The sequence below is a fragment of the Rissa tridactyla genome, chromosome 2 (assembly GCF_028500815.1).
Source record: "Rissa tridactyla isolate bRisTri1 chromosome 2, bRisTri1.patW.cur.20221130, whole genome shotgun sequence".
NCBI lineage: Eukaryota > Metazoa > Chordata > Aves > Charadriiformes > Laridae > Rissa > Rissa tridactyla.
This window is the reverse complement of record NC_071467.1, coordinates 22,260,505-22,283,686: the sequence shown is the minus strand read 5'-3', so window position 1 is coordinate 22,283,686 and position 23,182 is coordinate 22,260,505. Positions and strand designations below refer to the sequence as shown.

General features: G+C 35.5%; 1 protein-coding gene across 3 annotated transcripts in view; it reads left to right on the top strand.

Annotated features, from left to right (window-relative positions):
• RIMS2 (regulating synaptic membrane exocytosis 2) overlaps positions 1–23,182 on the top strand; it is a 490,283-nt gene that overhangs the window by 373,910 nt on the left and 93,191 nt on the right. For all 3 annotated transcript variants that reach the window (XM_054192248.1, XM_054192250.1, XM_054192247.1), the window contains 2 exons: positions 9,467–9,502; positions 13,076–13,176. In XM_054192248.1, coding sequence (XP_054048223.1) covers positions 9,467–9,502; positions 13,076–13,176 — 137 coding nt within the window. The remainder of the gene's footprint in view (positions 1–9,466; positions 9,503–13,075; positions 13,177–23,182) is intronic.

Here is a 23,182-nt window from a genome sequence, read left to right as displayed (position 1 = left end):
AAGTTAAATTTCATGCGCTGGAATGACAAACTTAGGTTCATTGAATAAAAACTATTTTGATTAGAAGTAGAGTTGTTAGTAATCAAAAGCTATTCCCTCATGCCAAAAAGTGTAAAACATAAGGTTATGATAACAAGAGAGAGGGAGAAGTCAAAACATCGAAGGAGCTCTAACTTAGCTGTATTGTTCATGGCTTTTCTTTCATATTGCGCACTACTTGTGGTTTTATCTTTCATATAAAATTTTAATCTTTTTTTGAATTTTATTGATTTTTTTTCTTTTAATTTTATTGAATTTTCAATATACTGGCAGAGAGCTAATGTCTAGCAAGGCATCCTAGCTCTAAAAATGCAGCAGGTGTTCACACTTCCTTGCTTGTTCAGTTCTGGTATGTCAGAACAACAATGAAATTCCCCATATTTAAGTTAATTAAATTCACTTATAAAATTTAAATTTTGCAATTATTATGTCAAAATGCTAATTAATTTCCTATGCCTCTGCTATTATCCCAACAAATTAGAGAAGTCACTTGCATGCCATTTAGCTTCTAAATCTGAAGCAATTTTTGAATACATTGACTGGTCCGTTAAATTTCAGTGAAATTTGTCAAACATTTTTGTCTTTTCTCTCCCATGGCTGGCTCCTTCAGAATTCAGTTTTACCTTTGTTACTACCCTTGTCCTAATCCCCTTGAGTCAGAGATTATCTTTATGGAGTCCTGCAGATGTTACTTGCTGTGGTTTTCATACTAAACAAATCTCAAGATAGAAATCGCTTAAATTACCGGGTAAAAAAGGTTGAGTATGGATAGAGAAGACAACTGGTAATTGTGATCTGAATTCCATCTTCTGTAAATCACCACTGTTAGAAATTAATGAATTATGCTATAGAAAGACTGAGTTTACACACCTTCTGCTTAAGATCCATTCCCAGTTCCTGTGCTGTGATTCTGAATCTTTTTCATTACAAAAATGAAATTAGAGGAACTGATGACCTATTTCTTATTTGCTGATAATAAGCAAAATGGAAACGTGTGGACCTTTTTATTCAAGAACCTTCCTCTGAGTTATTGAATATATTGAATCAAAATATTGAATATATTGAATCAAAATATTGAATCAGCCTATTTGATTCTTGGTTTTGGAAGAAACCAGACCTTAAAATGATATCTAGTGTCTCAGAAAGACATATATTTTCATCACCTGTGTTTCTTGAACATATGTGAGACAGCAGTACCTATGTATTATTAACTTTTTTTGACTTTCTAACTCAGATGCACTTTTGCAAAACACTGTTTAGCTCACCAACAGTGTTAAACAAATGTGTTAGGCACTGATAAATTTAACTGTCTAACAGAAATGCAAAAGCAGTGCAGTTGCAAAAGTTGTTATTACTGCCCTTAAACTCAGGAGCAATTAGTTTGTTTTGTACGTAGTAACGTATTTTCAGATGTACATTTGGAATGGGTACTCCTACACGTCCTCAATGACAAAATAGCTCACACGTTTCAGTACGAGGCACTTTAGGCAGCTGTGCACCCAGTTAAAAGCAAGGGTGGCACTTCAAAGGTATAGCTTTAGAAGGAGATGTTTTCCCATTGTTTTAAAATTTACTTTAAAAAGCATGGAACTAGGATTATCCATTTACAGGCTTCATTACAAAATACTTTTCACAGTATCTACCATGCTACCAAACACTCACGTGAATTAAAGGATTAGCTGTTGATTTCAGGTGTTATTAGACCAAGAGGTGTTCTGAAAGCTAAATATCTGAATATATGAATATTTTATTGAAAGAAAAATATTACCATTTCCTCTCTCTGGACATTAGAATCTCTAATTGCAAAAATGAGAAAATTTTATTCCCTGAAAAATATCTAGATTTTTTTTTAATTGAAAAGTCCTATGAGAGTGCACGCAAAGCTACGCTGTATATTTTAAGTGCAAAAGCAAGTTCAGAAAGCAATAATGTTTTTATATAAATTTTGTTATCTGACAGCAGTGCATCTTGATAGCATTCTTAATGACTAAACACTCTTTTCCTTGGGTGAAGGAGGAGCTTTGTGATGGAGAGTTTTCACAATTTGTTTCTAAAATCACATTTTGGAAATAATTTAGTATGTTTCATAGGAAATAAGTGTTGTGAAAACTGTTAGGGAGACATATGCCTGTTCACCTCCCTGTGTATTCAGTATGAGCAATGGAAGTAAGCCCCTGCCTGCCAAAGAACCTTAGTGATGAAGCAGACCTCTTTCTTTTGATCAGTAAGATGTTTCAGACCAACCAGTTACCATTATACCAACAACTACTTGCAATTTCAAGTAGTACTTACTGTGGTCTTCAAACATATGGGATGCAGAAAACATTCTTCAGCCTTCAGTATAATTAATCTGGGCCTAGATGTGAGCTGGCTCAAATAACTATACCCAAAAATTGATCACCAAAACTATGGAAAGGCTGATCCATGACAGTTTTTAAATGCCAGGCAGCGTATATGTGGCAGAAATGGTGCTGGCTAATTGATTCTAAATTTATTCCAGGATGAGAAGGGATGGAGTAGCGATGCCCAGTCATTGCTGCTTTCTAAGGAGGTGGATGGAAGTTAGAAGATGGAGTAGTGGGGATGGCTTCACTTCTAAAGGGCCATGAAAGGCAGGCAAATAGAGATTCCATCTCTTCTCTGCAACATCTGGAGCAAAACTGTCATGTTAAGAGCACACAAAGATGGATTAGAGTTTTTGCTAAATGAAATTCAAATAGACAAGGACTTTGAAATATGTTTTTTTTCTGTGTTTCCTATTTTTTATGGAAAATTATGTTTGTATTAACACGATTGCTGGGAGTGAAGCCTACCAAAATCGAAAAAAACCTATTAAAAATGGGTGACCAAATTGCAATAGCTCGTAGCCCTGGACAGTGGAGGGCCAAACAGTAGAAGGGTCTGGCAAATAAATTGTTGAAGAAAGTGAGGGCAAAATATTTGTATGATTGGGAGTGTTTAAGAGATCAGCTGCAGTAGAAGATAAGGAGCACAGTTATTTGGATTTGTTCTTGTCTTACGGTATCATGAGAGGTTTTTCAAGCCTTCCAAGAGTGAATCTATTGTGATATACTTGCCCTTTATAACAGAACGTGGCATCACTCTATTTTTGAGTTACTGTTATGGTCAGTGTTCTGTGACACACTTTCCTTTAAAGACCAGGATGGTGCTTTGTTTTGTTTCCGTCTTTCTGATGTTGAAAAGAAATTTCTGGATGGAATTTGTAACATTTTAGCACAAATATGATTATATGACTTGTGCATCTCTGAAGGCTTCTGTGATACTTAGTTTGACAGGCGTGTTTAAAACCTGATGCCTTAGACTGTGACTGAGACATTTAAAGATTCTAAATCTTTGTTTGGTCAACAAAAAACAAAGGGATAGGTAAACTCCAAATTCAGTTTAAAGGTACTAATAAATGTATCATATTGGATGGCTGGGAGGCTCTTTGTCCTTATTTTTCATTTTGATTACAGTTAGAACCAGAAAGCAAAGGCCTCCAAATCGAGCCCCTAAAAGAGCCAAATGTAATGAACCACTTAAATAAAGGCTGATCTTCAGTCTGCTGAACTAAAAATAGTAAAAATATCATATTATGTAATTAAATGACAAAACAGCATTACGTATATAAGTTTTAGCAATAAAGGTTTGGTAGTTCAATTCTTAATTCTCCTGAGTCTTACATGCAGGTGTCTACACCACTGTTGTTTTTGTGTTCTTTGGTTAAATCTTTGACCATATTTCTGGTTATTGAGATGCTAATGAAGATGTCTTGCATTCTTAGGATGGCTGAAGAATCTCTATTAATAGCTGTTCGCTTTTCTGGAAGCAGAGACACAGTTATCATCAAGTGTTTGTGCCTATGTTTTGAAGTGGCTATATCAGAATGTGAAATATTCTGTGGTTATACTGTGGAGTATACCAGTGGTGGGAACTCTGAGGAGCTTGCATGCTTGGCAAACAGGATTTGGAGAGCTTAACAATAAGACTGTGCTCAGGCTTTCATGAAGACAATGTAGAGTTTATAGCATGGCTGATCTGAATGGATTTTTATGAGTACAGAATGTAAGGGCCTGCTGACCCTTCAGATATTTTTCTTCTACATTTTCAAAATCCTATTGCATATCATTCATATAGGGAGGATGTGACAGAATTCTTTGGAGAAGCGAAATGGGGTGTTTTAGATAATACTTGTCTTACTCCTTTTTCCTTTCTTTTTTCCATGTGGGCACTCAGTATTTTTCAAAGGCCACCAAAATGTGTGTACACCTTTGTATGAGGCAGCAAGGAAAAATGTCACAGAGTACCCTACAGAAATCACTTTGGAAAAGGATCCACACACCATAAAAAAAACCTGGTCATAACCTGAATCATTACTTCAATAAACATGCAAAATAGAAATTCCCAGCTTGCTTCAAAAGACCTTTGTCTTTTACCAGCTGCACTGCTCTATCCCTAGTGATGAAGACCTGAGCTGACCCTGTCCATTTATGATCCGTGATTCTAGAGATTCTTTAACTTTCTAGCCTAGATCACCACACCAGCTTATTCAGTTCTTTTACTAAGCAGTGCCATGTATTCCGCAAATAATCCAAAGTAACATTGTTAACATGGTTTAAGCATTGTGATAAAAATTTGTTTAATTGGTGAGAAATGTCCCCGGGTTTCAATCTTTGTTTAGTGTGTCAAGTTTGAAGCCAAGAAGAAAAAACGCCCAACAAAACCATCAAGCAATTCTCAAATAGAAAACAGGAATGCAAAGGCTCCCCCACTGGGAAACTGGCTAGCTGAAATTGTCTTCATTTTAGCATTCCCTTTTAAGGACAGTAATTGACACTTCAATCTCATTTAAACAGTAATATAAAAACACTTAAACGACTGGTTTTTTTCTTGTTCCACATTTCTGTAGGTGTCAGCCCTATTCTTTTCATTCAGACTGTGACGTGGCTCACAGACTCCTTGGAAAGGCCTTGCTTGCTGCAACAAGAACTTTTTTGTATTTGCCATGCATCGGACATAAAACCCTGGAGCGAAGTTCAGTGGCCGTTTATATCACACCTCACCTGATATTTTGCTAGACCTGTAGCAGTTAGGCAGTTGTATTTTTCACTCTGTAGACAGCCAGAATGACAAAATTTAGAGCTAATTTATTATAGATGGAATTGGAATTGAACGGCTCTGGAAATGGGAGGAAATGTAATTCTTTGCGTGCAAGACCTTTAACTCAAAAGTTTTGATGTTCAAAGCAAATAAGTTCGAGACTATGCTTTTAGGAGACAATCTGTTTCCTTTGCCTTTTTTTCTTATAAGAATATTGTTTCAGATATTTTTTTCAGTATAAAATTGATTTTCCTATATTCTTATAAATAGCGCTTCAAGAGAAATCTCTGGTAACAAATTCGGCTAGCATTTTTAAAAGTACTTATAAAAAGGTAGGGTCCTATGTATACATTTGATTTTCAAAATAAAATATTTTAAAATAAAAGTTATTTAATAGTTTACACTACTCAGACTCAGTTTTCAATAAAGCACTTAAAAAGCTAATTTATCCCCTCTGTAAATACAATTGCAAGTCATATTGATGATTTTAAGTGTCTGCAAATACGAAAAATAGAAGCTTAAAAAATTTTGTGTCATTATTACATCTTATGCCTAAACTCAGAGACAAACAAGGAGTTCCATGTCTTTCTGTTGTAATAGGATGCACATCCTCCAGTGCTGGAGGCTGCAATTTCTTTCATTCAAAGCAAGGAAGTCTAGGTTTATTTTAGGCCGCAGCTTGGGCTGATGCAAATCTCTTTCTTCTGAATCCCAGGGGAAAGTACTATCCTGAACCAACCTGTTGAACTGCACAGCTAAAAATCATTGCAGGGGAGACAGTTCAAGAGAGAACCAGGCTCTAGCCTGAAGTTTGGGGCAGTCAGCTGTGAGAAAAGGATGAAACCCTGGGAGAAAAGCTATTGAGCCCAGCACCTCCCAGTTGTAACCTTAAGGCTGCAAAGTCAAGCTCCCCTTTATCCTCTTAAGAAAGCCAGCAGTTTTTGAGCAATTGTTCAACAGTGCCATCAGTATGCATGGCTAGGGAGAAGTCTTCTGTCCTGCTGCTTCTGTGGAACTGTTACTCTATTCAGACATGTACAGAGATGGCCATGTTCTGCTCCAAGGGACTTGGGGTCCCTGCTCCGTGGTACTTCTTGGGGTGTGGTGGGCCAAGCTTGCTGGGGTGCTTTGGCTGTGGAACCTTCAGGTTCCCATCAGAACAGCAGAGCTCATTGAGTTAAGGCATTTCCAAGAAAATATAGCCGATCGAGACCATTCTAGATCAGTTTTAGTTCTTGTTAAGTCTGCTCCTGTAAGAGCCTCTTGATTAGAATTCTTTTCTGATCATTTTATCTTCTAGATACGTGTTAGATTGTTAGATACCTATTGGATATATTAGTACCTGTTAGAAAGAACAGACCCTCATGGGACCAGGGAAACATGGCTGTGTCTACTATTTCATGAAATGTCAATGGTCATTATAATAGCAATGTCAACTGTGATGGTGGAAGAAGGTTTTGAGAGAGGATCTTTCAGCATTTCTCTATCCCTATATTTCATCTCTGTATTTCATCAGTATTCTTCAATATATCTGCATTCTGATTAAGCTGAAAACATATAGTTATTTTCCATAATGTACAGAAATGTTGCGTTCGTGTAAGCACCGATTTTTTCCTCCAAACTGTTTAATTCTGACAAACTTTAGGTCTTAAATTGTGATAATTACACCACGTGACACACTATATGCTTTTCACTTTGTAAACTACGGTTAATTCAAGTGGTGTAGAAAAATATTTAGTGATGTGATGATACTGAAGAGATCATGTGAGCAGAAAGACACGAAGATTTTTAGGAGTGACTTATGACTTTGTCATTTTCTGTTACTCAGTTTGAGGTGTTTTCAAATCATCTTATAGTGATTTAACAGTTTTCAGCATTTTCAGGACATAAGGCTCTTTATAGCTTTTTCATTTGAGCACCTAATAACTCAGGAAACCAAAAGCAACATTGTGAACCTGCTCTGAATTCTTTTAAGAGGCAATAACTATGCCCATAGCTGCTGTGAAGATCTTTGGTGTTGAGAAATTAGCATTGGTTTTTTTTGGTCAATGGACAATACTGATATTGTTCAGTTCTGCTGCTTCCTGCCTAAGTGAGCTCTTTCTCAATTCAATCTTCTGTCCCTTCTAGTACTTCTTCAGACAGCTCTTCACAATACAACTGAAACCTCAGTTTGGAGAGTAGAATCCACTGTGCTGACCTTTCTTGTAAAAATCTACAGGATTTATTTGTTGTAGAGATTTGTAATAAATGTCACAGCACTTCAATTACACTTCTAAATTCAAGAATCTGATAGAATTTTATGCTTGTTAATACTATGGTATTCTTTTCTATAAGCCAATTTGGAAATATTTTTCCATATACTTTTTAAACATGGAGCAGGAACAAGTGAAAGTTGGGTAGGTTTCAAGCTTCTCCTATTTTGACAATGTCTGTATTAAAAGGCTCATGGTTGAATAGCACTATGGCCCAGACATATGAATGAATGGACTTCTAGACAGCTTAAAAAAGGAATTATCCTATATAGTATTAGATTTCTATGTTAAGACTATATTTCAGGCAAAGTAAGGATTTCTTTTCACCGTGCATATGAAATAACTTAGAAATGTCATCATTCTGTCTGTGCTCAAAACTCAAGGATATTTTAATGCCTCTTACTTCACTTTCATCTATTTTGCATTGTGTTGAATCAATGCTATTGCTATCATACTTTCTGCTTTAGAAAGTAATGAGTCAGTGGAAGACAGTATTGTATTTGTAGTTTTTATATCGGTGACAGCAATTTAAAAACAATAAAAAATTGAAAGCTTGAAAAGCAAACACAACTATCTCCCTCTTTCTGCTGTTTTCCTAGCAATATCCACAACCCACATAGATAATAAAGGCAAGGCTACCCAAAGGCTAAAAGCAGAAGAATGCTTATTTAGAAACTGTGTACAATATGGGGCAGGAAAGATCAGGGAATGGGAGAAGTGTCAAGAACCCATTTGGTATGCACTGATTTCCAAAAGTGTAGACTTATGACTTGCCGTATCTGTTTCCCATTAATTTGCCTAATAGTTCCACTAGGAGTTGCCAGCAGAACAACCTTGATCCCACACAGGATGGGATGCCAGATCCTATCAAAGTGTGGCACATTATTTATGGTCTCTGTGGGAACATATTTTTCTTTCTTTCACTTCTACCTTGCCCCAGTATGATTTCTCTTTAAGTATGACTTCATCCTCTGCTTTGATACCCATCAACAAAATGGTATTTCCTTAAAATATAACAGCTCTGTTTCTCTCTTCAGTCTGTGTACTATAAAGTAGATCATAATTTTGTGAGCAACCATCAATAACTGATAATTTTTGAAAAATATTTAACTCTATTAATACACGCTATTTTTGGTTTGTAGCTTGGGGGTTGTTGCTCCATATTCATGGGATTGTTTTAATTGAATTTAACATCATTTTGGCTTACACTAGGAAAAAGAAACAGAGAGTCCGTGTAAAAGTTAATATATTTCTAATTAAAGTAAATTTCATTTGACTTAAAATTCTTTCACATTAATTACCAAACTTGGATTTCAGAGTGCAGTATTTATGAGCTGACAAACGATTTGATAGGGATCCAACGTATTTTCATTTCTTTGTGACAGAGGAATGCCCTGAGCCATTTACAACCTTTGGTATGCATTCAGAATATTTGTTGGCATCAGCTAGCTGGATTTATGTGCACGAACTGGGTTCTGAGTATTGTTGTTACTGTCTTTTGTTCTTCATCATTTTTTAATTCTAAGACAAGCTACAGTAATATCATTATTAAACCTTTTAAGCTGTAGAAGCTATGAGAATTGATTAAACCAATGAAGATTTAAAGTGATCACTGAAAACCATTCTGACACATTCGGTTTCTATGCTTGAACCATTTGACTGCATATTGTGTGTGCACTGCATAAAACATACAGCACAAGCAAATTTTTTACTTTTATTTCCGGGTCATCCTATTCAAGGATACTGTAAAGTAACTCTGTCTGACACCTGCCTTGCTCTTTTTTGTGTTGTGTGTGTTAATGATTCTGGAAGTGCACAAAAACCCCATGGGTTCCCTCCAGTAAGTCTTCAATAGGTTTGCACAAACGTATACACTAGCATGCAGTGAACATGCCTCTGGATGTAGAGCACCATACCTAGTTGGTTGACTAAACTCATCAATTTAAATTAATTTGGTGGGTTTTATTCATTTTTTCCTTTTTAATGCATGATTTATATTACTTTTATTATTATTTCTGCATTTTCTCTCTCCCCCTCTTTTTGTTTTACATATTGCTTTCATTTGTTTATAGAAGAAAAGAAAACAGATCCAGAGAATGGGGATACAGGTAGGGTGACTTATTCAAAATGTTTTCATATTTTTGCCCTTAAGTTCTTTGATCTATTGTGTTTAAGTAAATATGTACCATAGAGTTGGATCAAAATTTTGATGTATTTTGGGGATTTCAAATTAGACACTAGGAAATGGAAACTATGTATTTCCGTTGCTTTTTTAAGGAAGTCAAATTAGGGTGAGAAATGGGGAGAAATGGGAAGAAATGGGAAGAAATGGGAAGAAAGCTGAAGAAGGCCGGCTCTTTGTGAGCCAGGAATTTCCCTGTGCTGATGAGAATCCCACTGAGCTAACCTTCAGGCCATGGGTTTTTTAATGTTAGAGAGTTGTTCAAAATAGCAAAACTCTGAGATGTTGCCTACAGTGTAATTATCCCAGTGCGTTTGGTGTTCCTCCATCAGTGTTTCTTAATTTTTTTGTTCCTATGGCTGAAGTTTGAGTTCATTGGCTGTTTCTGTTGGAGTCACAGCTACTGTCTAGAAGCAAAATTCTGGAAGGAAGTTAAGGCAGAAGTGTACAAATGAACACACTTTTGCCTAGCCACAGTTTGGTTACATACACTTTTGGTACATCGTGGCAGTACATGAAATTATATCAGAAGTAGCTTCAGCTTTTCTAGTGTCAGTCTCTACAGTCCTGACAATGTGTTGGGCTATGTTCTAGCTAAAGACTTGAATAACACAAGGCTTCGGTCAGCCTTGTGCTACCAGTGTGCTCCTACACTTTCACCACTATTGATAGTAGTAGTTAGATTCAGGGTAGTTCTGATTTGTCTACACGCGCTCCATAAACACCACCTGATTACAGTGGAGTCCTTACTATAGGACTGATGTTCTGCCTTGGTTGGGAAAATCATGTTAGGAGCTGAAGCTTCCTAATGCACCCAGGCAGTTACTGAACTCTGGAAGTACTTTCTGCTCCTGCTAAACGGCCCCACATAGGTTTCAGCGAAGTATAGACTTGCCAGCAAAGCGGAGGTGGTGATAGCCCTGCATTTTCACCACTTGGTGCAACATGTGTGCACACTGGACCATGTGAATGGGGGGTGCCGTGACACTCTCTCAACCTTTCCTATTCCCATCCAGATCACGGCTGCATCTGGCTTTAGTTACATCGAAATTAGCCTGCGGCAGCCAGTAACCCTGGACACTCTTTCTGCATGTCAGCTCCATGCATAATACAACCAAAGCTGATCTTCTGCATTATGAACTTTCCATTGCCCTCAGGATTCCCTCCTTTTGTGTGTAACTGAATTCACTTACTTGTTAAAGGCAGTTTCAAAAAAAAAAAAAAAAAAAGTTACATTTTCTTTTAATAAGCTTTTATGGGAATTGAATAATTTTTTTTCTAAATTTTGCCGTCTTGTTTTTCTCTTGAGACTACAATATGCAACCGATTTTGCTTATTTTGCTACAAAATACTCACATGGAGGGCTTATGTGTTATACTTCCCCGTCAGCTGCATATTTCAGAATGCTTGGTTCTGCAGACCATGAGCAATTGGAAACCTAAGTTTCACTTTGCCAAATGATCACAGATAGGAAATAATATTTTCACAAATAATTGTGACATTTCTAATTTATGCTCAAGAGCTGTTATTTCATCACTTGTAATTTCCTGAAATTTGACAGAATATCTGGGGAAAAAAAAAACCTATGTGATGATTTCATAACAAAAATTGACAAAACTTCCCTTTTGGCAAAAAACATCTCCTTTGTTACATTACTGAAGAATGGCAAGTGGATTCGCAGAATGTTATGATTTCAGCAAAAGATTATTTCTTTCTTTAAGCAAATGTTACAGTGTTTTACTGCAAAACCACTTATGCGTTACTTCTGTTACTGAAAAAAGAAAAATATAATTTTCCAGTTTACAATGTTTTTTTTCAAGGGAAAAATGCATCTTAAGAGCTTTTAAAACCAGGTACTTAAAAAATCACTGCATCTTAATGACAAATTGGCAAGTACTGCTTTGGGGCCTATAATAGTTGAGGAAAATTGTGACAAGAAAAACTAGCTATATTTTATTTTACGATTTTTCTTCTGCTGCTGTCTTCTTCATTTTGTTTCTCCCTATAAAACACCATTTTTTTCTTTTTCATTCAATTTTCTTGATTTTAATTTCTCCTAAAAGTTTTGGTGAAGGCATTACATTCATGTTGTTTGTAGGCAGTAAAGATGGAGAGCTTGAATACAAAAATCAGAAACCAGAGGATTTCTAGATAACATTACAGTTTAGCCTCATTCCCTTCCCTCTTCCTCTCATCCTCTTCTTTCCAGATTTCCCACAAAGTGCTGCAAGATTTAGCTGACAGGTCTCTCTTGTATTAGTGCTACTGCCATTATTGCTGTCAAGAATGAAAATACAGAGCTCAGAGGCCCTGCAGAGGCCCTGTGCAAAGCCCGACTTTACTATTAGATTATGACTTAGAACTGAGATTTAGAGTTTAAACCAGATTTATATAGTACACTGGAATCTAATATTCCCATCTCCATTCCATAAATAAAAGTTGAGATTGTACAATATCTGCAATGTATAGAAGCTTCCATCTATGACTATTGGGATTCTGAAATTTTATTCCTAGACAATTTTTGCGTTAAAATTATGGGAATTTTAAGACAAATGTCAGTCAAAATGAATGCTTTTTAGCATTCAGTGGATAATGAATTGCTCTTGATTTATCCCGTGTTAAAGTGGAAGAGAATCAAGCCTGTGTGTGTATAATAGATAACTCTATTTTGTTTGAAAATATTTTAATTCTGGGCGGTTGTCTTCCTCTCATTTTTCAATTTCTTACTCTTCCACCTCAGCTTTGGCACTTAGTTCCTTATTATTTTACATCGTAAATTGTGGCGTTACAGGACGGTTGGTGAAACCAGCTGCTGCCCAAGTCATATATTAAGAACCCAGCCCTAATTGAGACTAATCATGTACTTGGTCCAAGAATCCTGAAATCATTCTCGAAGTTGTGTGTCATTAGAATGTGATACAGTGATGCCACTGGGTGGCTCTTTAACATTCCTTTATACATCTTTAAATTGTTTTGAGCATACTAAGATTATGCTCAATGGTCAACAGAAGCTCTGTCAGCCTGTGGTTGTTACTGATTAGTAATTTGGTATAAAAATGCTGGTATCACACTATAACAAATGAAGAACCAGGATCTCTACCCAAAATAAGCAGATTGTCTTTGCATTCCTTTTTTTTAAACAAAAGACTCCATTTCTCTTGAATATTTTTGAAATAGTAAAATTCTATTCTGTGGAAACATTCTGTTTCATTTACATTTGTTTCTTCCACAGAGTTGGTTTCATTTGAATTGTGTAGATAATGCAACACTTACTTACTAAGATTCTGCTGAATTGCTTACTTATCTACTATTTTCCTCCTCTTGCAATGTTTTGTTTTTCTGCAAACTTGTAATTCAGAAACTAAAATTATATACACTGTCATTTAAGTAAGTAAGATTTCATCTTTTTCTGTTAAAAGTTCCATGAGCATAACTTTAAACTTGGAATTGAAGACTACTTGTGTATTTATTTTCTTTCTTTTTTTTTTTAACTTAACAGGTGCAATGGATGTAGAAGAGAGGAATCGCCAAATGAAAATGAGCAAGTACAAACAGGTAGCAGGATCAGATTCCAGGCTGGAACAAGATTATCATTCTAAGGCAAGGGAGTTTTGTTTTGAAAAGCAACAAAATATGCTAAACTAAAATATCCAACGTCCTTTTAGAAAGTAATAGATGAGTGGGAGGTTGTTTCTTTAGTAGAAGTTTCTTGTGTGTCTATCATAAAATTATTGGAAATGTGCAGCAAAACCCTTAACACAGTGTTCTTGATTATTAAAATTTAAGAAGGATAAGTTACATCAAATAAAAGTGCCAGTGTAATTATCTATTGTAAAGAACAATTGTGACATGTTATAAAAGCTCAAAGAGAAGGAAGAAAAGGGGTTTATTGAGTGACAGGTGGAATGAGAGCTATTGAAACCTCTTCATGGCTCTCATATAGTTGAACACAGGATTATCTTATCTATTGAAAACTGTAAGATGTAGTGTTACTTAGTTTAATAGTGGTAGTTTAGCTTATGGAAAAGTATTTTATACATCAACACAAGCTTTCACCCCAGCTGTGTCAGTTTGCCAAAAATCTGAATTGTTTCATAGTACTATAGCCCCAAATATACTATCCAAAATTTCCTCCTATCTGGAACAGGGTCATGTCATATACAGTGTGTTAATTAAAATAATCAAGATATTTTCAATTTGAACTTCTATTATACAAAAATAATTTAGTGTCCTCTAAAAAACTTCATTAATTGAGGTCAGATTGTAAATGGGAAGCACGAGACTTCTGACCTACAAAAGCTGAGTGAGGAAAAGAAGTCTGTGTTAGCCTTTTATTTCCAGGATGTAGTTCCTTGCTCCAAGGATTCACAAAGATACTGTAAACTGAGCCATTTAATATTTGAAGACAAAGAAATCATCATATTTATTAAGTATTATTAGTTTTGCAGATAATGTAGACTAACGCACTCGATATAATTACTTTCTAGAATGTATATTTCAGTGTCGGAAAATAGAGGAAGACCTGTAGCAAAGCCCATGACAAAATGGAAAACACTATTAATGAAAATAGTTAGAATTGACAAAACAAAAAGAAAACTGTGAAAATGGCGTAAAGTACTTAAGAACTCTGTAGATGTGTGGCATGGTTATTTGGGTATTTTACAAATGTAGTTGTTACTACAGAAGGCATAGGAATTTTTATTAACATGTAGGAGGGACTTGGTATGCTGTCATGTTTAGGTGCATGTTTTATGTTGGCACTTATGGCAAATTATTTTCACGTGTGTCTATATTGTCGGCTTTGAAAGGTGTTACCTTTTAGATGTGAGCATAATTCTGTGAGTAGACCTTCTCGCAAGTGTTATGATTGTATGTACCACAGAAATATGACGTTATGTATTGTATGTATAACCAGACTTATTCTGCTAATTTTCCTGCTCCCTCAATGCTTAACTGAAATTTGAGACAGAAGTAGGACTGGTATGGAGTAAAGAGAATAAATGGTCTCTCATGTGAAGGAGCTGGATAGAATATAACTACCTAAGGAAACATTTCCTACCCTTGTTTTTCCATTTCACCCACACCATATTATTGGGCCTCGACGTCCATCTTTTATCTTTTTTATTAAAATTTTACCTTCAGTATTATTGGAATGTATTAAAGAGGAAAATTATAAATGGAAATATTTTATGAAAATGGTGATTTATTTATTGCACACATCAAACAAATTGTCTCCAGAAATAAACAGTTAATTTACTCTTCTGCCAAAGTGTAGTTTCAGTATTTGAAAATGAGTTATTTGTTCTATCAATGAACTTGTGGAACTAGACACTGAATATTCACATATATGTATAAATTCAAAATGCATTCTTAAAATTGTGTAGTTTTAAAGCCATATGAGAACCATAACTCTCATAAACCGTATGAGAGTTCTGTCTTCACTTTTTTACTACCACTGCTTCAATTCCTCTTAATTAAGTGCTTATATTATCTAGAGACAGAAAATGAGTAAGTACAATTTATCTACCTGGTTTCTACAAAAATTCTTCTGGAATTATGAACTGAAACACATACGTCAAATGCTGACTGAGATCTCATGTTCTGTATACTATACAGTGACTTTGATTTTTTAAATCTGTGAACTGGCACAAACAGGCAGTCAAGTGTGCCATGGCTGAGAAAAATGTCATTAAGTAGACACTAAGCAACATTCAGAAAAGCTAGCACATGGAATTTTCATTCACGTTTCTGTTCTATTTCTTTCTTTAAATGGAAGTCAACAGCAACTGTATGTCCCTCATGATTACTTTGAGTTAAGAAAAAATATCTTTCCTTGCTGAGAAAGCAAAAGGTATAACAGTAGAAGTTATATTAAATATTAAAATATTAAAATAGGCATCCTGTATTGTACCTCTCTGGTTTTGTTCTACCTGTGGAAGTCAGTACTAGAAGCTTTAGAGGGAGGTACATACACTTCTGTGGTGCATAGTTATATGTTAAGAAGCTTGTGGGAAAAGTTCACTTCCAGACATCTGTATTCTTAGAAGCTGCTGAAATATGAAGTTGATTTTTCCCTTATATTTTTTCCTCATGATTGATAAAATTGCAGGTTGTATATTTATTATTCATATACATGCCTCATTGTTTTTTGAAAACTAAGTATTCTGCTTCCATAGTATGTTGTATAAATTAGTTTCTCAGGTACTATACTGTGTAAAAGTGTTATTTCCTTAAATGCAGAAGTTGCTTAAGTATGGTTTCACCACAGACATAAGCAAAGCAAGCAATATGTTTGATTTTCATATAAACATATTTGCAACTAAGGAGACATGAGAGGAAAAACCGTGTGGGCATTAAGGATTAGGTAAAACTATTTCTGGTATTGGAACAACTATTTATTCTGAATATTGAGTACTAGTAGACTAGTATTAGACTAGTAGACTAAAGTCTGAATTGCAGTGGTGGTAGAAGTTGACATGCGGGAAAACCCGAGTTCTGGTAATACAGAAAAAAAGCGCAGCAGCACAAGAGCGTTCCACCAGAGGAAAAAAAAGCCATTTACCATACTGTGGCTCTTCAACACGAGCCTGATTGATGTAATTTTCCTCGGACTCATTTATTGTTTTGCATAAAAATTAAGCTTCCCAGTTCTTAAGTGTTTAAGTAAGCTGCACTGTGAAGAGGGAAGGGCCAAGATGAAGCTGAGTGAGCAGCATCCTAGATTCACTTTGGACTAATTTGTTTGATCTGGCTTTTGAAGTCAATTCCCAAACTGCCTCTTAAAACCTCCCTGAAACTCTCTGCCTTGCTTCTTGCTTGGTGCGGCTGCCATTAGCTCTCTGGCAGAGAAATTGATAGTGCTATGCTTGGTGAGTAACTCCTGCCCCTGGCCATTCCCACCACTGCTCAGATTCAGGAATCCCTGCTGACAAATGAAGGATAAAGGGTGGGAGGAATCGTGCCACTCCTCTCTCCTTGCCCCCATGAATTCAACATGCCCAGTGGATCAGCTAGGGAGAGTTAAAAAGCTTTGTTGCTACTGAGAAAAAAGACAGAAGATACTTCTTGTATGTGGAGCCCTAGAAATGTTTGCAATCAGTGTGAAATCAATGTAGAGAGAGAAATCAATCAAACTCAGGCCATATTAGCCACTACAAAAGGGTCTGAGTAACTGAAAGTGTTGAATGTCAAACTAAAGGGAGCTGGATTTATGTAGGAGTTAGAATAGTGAAAAAAGTTTGTTTTCTTTAGGTAAACAAAGGTAAAACAGAGACTGGCAACTAGTTGACGCATATTTAAACCTCAAGGTGTCACGAGGCTCATTTTATTTGTTTTATTAGGAGAAAATAATGACCTACAAAAAGGCAGAGAAATCCAGTTATATAATCTAGCAGTTAGTATTAGTCAGTAATGTAATAATTAGGAATATAGTATATCAGAGCAACAAGGAACAAAATTGGGGTATAAGAGGTAAAAGACGAGATACAAATTGAAATTTTTGCAAAAGTGGTGACGAAATTATTTAGCCAAATGTAGAAAAAAGTACACCCAAAACAGAATAATACAGAACACCAAAGAGGACTTTCCAATTCCACCTTTAATGGTTCATATTGATGATAAGACCGAGACTTTCTACATCATCAGATGTATGTAATGCTGCAGTCCCTGCTTATCAATAACTACAATTCAAGTTTTAGATAGGAGCATGATTCCCTGTGTTTGGTGTAGGAGACTAGTAGTATTAGGCATACTGGCATGCTACTTTGTGAACTTCTAACCTGTTAGCAAGACCAAGACAAATTAGGCTGTGGAAGAGTTAAGCATGTGCTCCGTTTATTTGAGTAATGCAGGTGCAGCTGAAATGCCCTTGGAGCCTGCAGACACTTGAAAGCTGCAGTTCTTCAGACTGAGACACTTTGATTCAGCAATGAATCAAGTACTACCTTATGGGTTACTTGTGGGAGAGAATGTGCAGAAGGCAAGAGCTGTAACACTGGAGGTGGAAGAGGTTGAGTTTGAACTCAGCAGAAGCAGATCTCCTTAACTCTCAGTCTTGTTGCAATGTGCAAAAGTGTCGGAGAACTACCTTTTTCCTCTGAAATCTGCTGTAAGTAGTTGTGTCGTTGGTGCAGCTACATGTGGTGTCCTTTGACCTGTGTTGTTGATTGGAACATTTGATTTAATGGTGTTTTGGGGATGCACTTGTCTCCTCATTAAAGAAAAAAAAAAAAGAGAGCAGTACACAAAGCAGTAAAGATTATGAGCAGAAACACTTGTCACTTTTCTTCTTGAAACCCTTGTGGAGGAGGTGTTGAACAAACATCCAAGCTAATAGGATGATAAGACCTTTGATATTCTTACTGTATATAAGCTGTAGTCGATTTATATTGGTTTCAAGTTGTCAATTGTTTTTGAAAATTTAAGCTTAGAGTTTGGGAGTTCTGGGAAGATCATGATATGTCCAGTAACAATTCAATAATTATGAATATTCCTCTTTGATCCTGTAGTTGTTTCTTATAACTTCTGTTGTTAAGGATGTAATTAGAAATATTCAAAATATTGAATAAGAAATGGAGGCTAGGTTAGATATCTCTATTCCCCTAAAACAGTGCAGAAATGGGAAATCTATTTTGTACACATTCCTTTTTAACATACCAGTTTAAATTCTAATATTCTAGATATCTGGATAAAACTTGGAAAGACAAAATAATTAGAATGGAGCTATGCTGAAGAATAATTAAGAAGGCAAAAATCAACACCATACACCATAATTCCATGCAATTAGTTTCTATAAAATACCTGTAAAACTAAGGGTCTAACCAGTAGAATTTGATAGGCTTATACACGGGAATAGCTGTGCATAGTGTTATGGGGTCCCTTCGTTTTCCCCTTCCCCACCTCCACACCAATAAGCTCTTTGCTTCAGGAAATAAACCAAACACCATCTGGGCTAAGAAAGAATTTTCCATATGAGGAAACTATTTAGTTATTGCCTGATCCATGTGTTCTGTGCTTTCCTATGGACTAGTCACTAATTGTATTTTTGGACAAGAAACTTGATAGCTGAACCAGCTGTCTGGTCTGGAGGGGCAGGTCCTGTCACTCTCAACAGCCTGCGAGCACTCAGGTTACCTAATCAATCATGATCATTTGTGATACGTAAGGAATTCTACTACTCAATGGCAGAGAGAATCTCTCTGGCCCATAGTTCTTATAGCATTTATATTTCCAATCAAGTATTTTATTGTATTTCTATTATAAAAAGTTTCTGGAGTAAATTGCTGATGTTGCAGTTCTGGTTTCTATAAATACATGATTTAAAGTTCAATATTAAGACTTAAAAATGTTGCTAGATGAAATAAATTCAGAGTTCTAGATTTGAGCTCCATATGCATGGTAATACAGAAAACATCATTTCCATTTTTATCAAACTGTATTTTGCTGATGGGTTAAAAGTAATTCAATGACCCTGAATACGTATGTAGATTGGTGTGATTTCTCAAAAAGAGTTCTGTTGCTGTCATTTTTCTTTTTCATTTAATTCAAGCTCTCTTTTAATTTATTTTTATTTTGATGGTTTTCTAATTTATCTTTTAATCTTGAGTATCCATGTCTCTATTAGAGACTTAGAGTATTCTTAAATGTAATACTGCGGTTAACGCAAATACTGTGTTCACATATCTTTATTATGGCTGATACATAAACATCTGATACTGGCTGTCTTTATTTGTCAGCAGGTACTTTCTGTTGTCAGCCATTTTCTTAGCTTTTGTGTAAGCTTCTATTGCTAATTGTATATCCAGAAAGCAGAGGCTAAATACATTACAAAAGGTTGTTAAAGTACCTTATAATTTTGCAACGAATCTCAAGGAAAAAAAAATACTCCTGAAAGTAAAAAATTAAAATAATCAGTCTATTTTGTCTCTGAATATTCAGTATTTATTGGAGTTTATTGGAAAGGGTAGGATTTTCAATAGCAGAAAATTACATTTTTCCATTTAAAAAACCACAAAAAATACTAAGTGTGACACAGTCTTGAGTTTTACAGCAGAGTTAAATATTCTTTTGCAAAAAAGCAAATGTTTTCCAGGAAAAAAAAATTATCAAACACATATATGTCAAATATACATCAAAGTGTGAATGAAAAGATTTATATCAAAGCCAGATTCAATTAAGTAATTGTAACCATTCTATTAATATTCATATTTTAAAATCACCTAGGTGCCGTTGTGACCAACTTCCAGCCAGAGTAATCACTGCACTTTATCTTAAATCCTTTATCCTTTTTGTAATAGAAGAACTTTTCCTTTTGGAACTGCTTTGTATAGACATGTGAATTGCTAAACTGTTAGTGTATTTTGGTTCAGAGTGGTGATCTTCTCATAGTAAACTCAATTATTTCTGTTTACAGTTCTTATCTGAAATTAAGCTGTAAAGTTCCAAGATGCTATTGAACCGAGTAACAATTAATGTAGAAAATAGTGTGACTGCGCTTGAATTAATTACCTAAGATGTTCTGAAACTGATGTTATGCTGATAACAAATGAGAAAGTCTACGGAAAACAAGAAAGAAAATTAACTGGAAAATATGTACTAAATATCTGGGTGCCAAACTGTGACACTCAAAAATAGAGAATATATGAAGCTAATTGAATTGCTGCAACAGTCAGGGAGCTCCAAGAAATGAGAATAATAATCTATGATAACATGTATCACACTGGACTGCAGTTAATTCTGTGGCAGGGAGAATAGGCGCAAAAAGGACATTATTCACATTTGGAAGATAAAAAGGGTATAGTGGTGGTTACAGCTAGATGGAAACACGTTTGCTAGATCAATTCACTAGGCTATTGACCTTGAAAAATCAAGTAAAGCGTGGCACACAAGTAGAAAGGGTAGACCTGAAGTCCCAGTGCAGTGCTCTCATGGAGCCTGCTTAAACGTGTAGGATTCAAAATGAAGAAGCCAGACTGTCTGCTTCACAGGAGGTGGCTCAGAGGCCACCGAGCACTATCGGACTGAGAGGCAGGAGACCTGGCTGCGCCCTCGCCTCATGCGCCTTCTGCCCTTCCCAGCTTTTCTATACTGAGCAGCTTGAGAAGGTGCTCCTGGGATGGCCACTGGAGAGCTGCTGCCCGTACTTCAGCTGGGCGTACCTTAGATGGAGGAGTCACCCAGAGTTTACTGTTCTCATTTGTAATTCTGACTATAACGATGAGGCCTGTGAAGTACTTTTAGCAGTGTCGAAGTTTTCTTCGGTCCAGCCTCTGGAACTGTTTCTCTTAAGTAAATGGGTTGATTTTCTTTGATAGCAGCCCCAAAGTTATCGGTGGAAATTTTTCCAGTTTATCAACCTTTTTTCCAAAAAACAGATTTGTGGTTTTGAGGATTCTTGCCATCTGTCGTGCAAGAAAAAAGCTATGTATCTCTCTCAGCTTTCCCCAAGGCATTGCATTTTTTTGGATTTTTTTTTTTTTTTAATTATCTTGACTACATAATATCTCACAGTTAATTTTAGTGAGTATAACTGCGTCTTCAAGCATCCATATTGCAAGTAGTGTCTATGAAGGATTTGGATGGATATGTAACACACCACCATTATTCTGTAAAAGCTGCTTCTGCACAATGGAGCTAATCAAAGTATGGTCAGGACCTTGGAGTTTCGTCATAGGGAGGTCTTTCCTTTGTAAAGCTTTAATGCCTTCAGCAACACTTCTAGTGAAGATGTTCCTAAAACATGAAATTCTCTCTGTGACCCTTCTAACCTATGATATTTCTGACTGTTATTTGTTGGAAGTCTTTGCTTACAATAATTGATATTGATTTAGTGTTTGGCAATAGAATATTTTCTTTAGTAATACATCAGAAGGAATATTGTCCTTCTCCTACAGATGGAAATCAGTGTTTTACCAGAGATTTCTCTGACAGTCTGGAATCAGTGATTAATAACAGGAAACGACAAGAAAAAACCCCACAGTTCTGAAAATTTAACCCTTACTTCTGAACAGAATAATGATGTACCCAAAAAGTGTTCATTTCTGTAATGCAAAAAGTAGGATAGTTAAATTACTGCAGCAAACTTACTCTACTAGTAGTATTCCAAGATAGGAGCAAATGAAATTTTAGACAAAATTATCAAATAAAGTCTGCATAACAAAACCTCTTTTTTTCCCCCCCCCTAAAAGTGCATCTTGTCCTGAATCTTTGCCTTGAATATATATAGATTTTTCACCTAATAACCTTAAGTATTAGGCTGAAAAGAAGTTTTGGAAATTGTGTTTTTCTTCCAGAGTCAGTTTATGTTGAGGAAAAAAATTCATCTGTCATACAACTAAACATACACACTTTCGTCATGAAGTTCAACTTGTGTTGTCACAGTAAAATTTATCTGATATATCTTTTTTCTTCAAACTATGTAAAATCTTTAAAAGATGTTACATTCATTTATTCATATAGACTGTATATATCCATTAAATTTCAGAGAACCAGGATGCATCATCCTGTTTCTGTTCTCTCTCTCGTGACACATGCCATCAGGTAAAAAACAATTGTGTGATTTGCATGCTTCTGCATTTTAATCTGAAGCAACTACCTAATTAATAGTATCTGCACTTTACTTTTAGTTTGAATACGATTTTCTAAAAACAAAATTCAAAACACTGTGACATAGTTTTCTGTATCTAAGAGACAAGAACATAAATTCACTTCTGGTAAACAGGATGACTTTCAGTTTCAAGAACTGTAAAGAAGTAACATGGATGTTTTTTAGGAGGCAGTTAGAAATGTTTCCTTTCCCAATTCTAAGCTAGTTTCTAGTCACATAAGTTTAGGAAATGCTATGCTAATGTTATGCTAAGGAAACATCTGTAAAATGAAAATAACTTCAAGGCTTCTAATAATTCATAGACATTAAAGATCTTCAAAAATGTTCACAGAAGTTTTTGACCCCAGAATTGTTCCAATATAGATAACTCTTGTGAAATGATCTAAATACAGTTTCAATTGAATTTTTTAATTATTTTTTTAAAATTTATTTTCCAGAAATGTTACATATTATTATCCTACTGTTAAAGTGTTTTCTGTGGTGAAGTTGAAGTTGTAAATAATGTTAATGTGTTGCATATTTTCTGTAAAAGTGAGTTCAAATTAGCCTTACAAGTAAGCAAAGAGGTAAATTGTGATAGCATTTACAATGCGATATGACAGACATAAGTAATACATGTTTTCTAATTACTCTGTCTTCGAGAACTGAAGCATAATGACTAAAGAGAAAAAGAGCGAGTTCAGTTTTTCTATTCCCCAGGAGTGGTTTGCATGCTCAGGAACTCCCTAGCTGCAATATAACAAGGGTAAAGCTGCTGAGGAAGTACATTTTATGTAGAAGTAATGTTTTCTAAGCAGTTTAACTGGCCTGTGGAGGGATAAGGAGGTGGTGGTATCTACATCTTGCAGATTTGTTTCCCCTTTAGCCGGACATGAATCAACAGAAAATTTGTAGACAAATTATCAGCTGAGCTGATACATTTCTTATTGTACTGGTATTTTCCAAGATATATTCTAATAATCAGAGAAAACAAGATTCAGAAAAAAGATTATGGGACCTTCC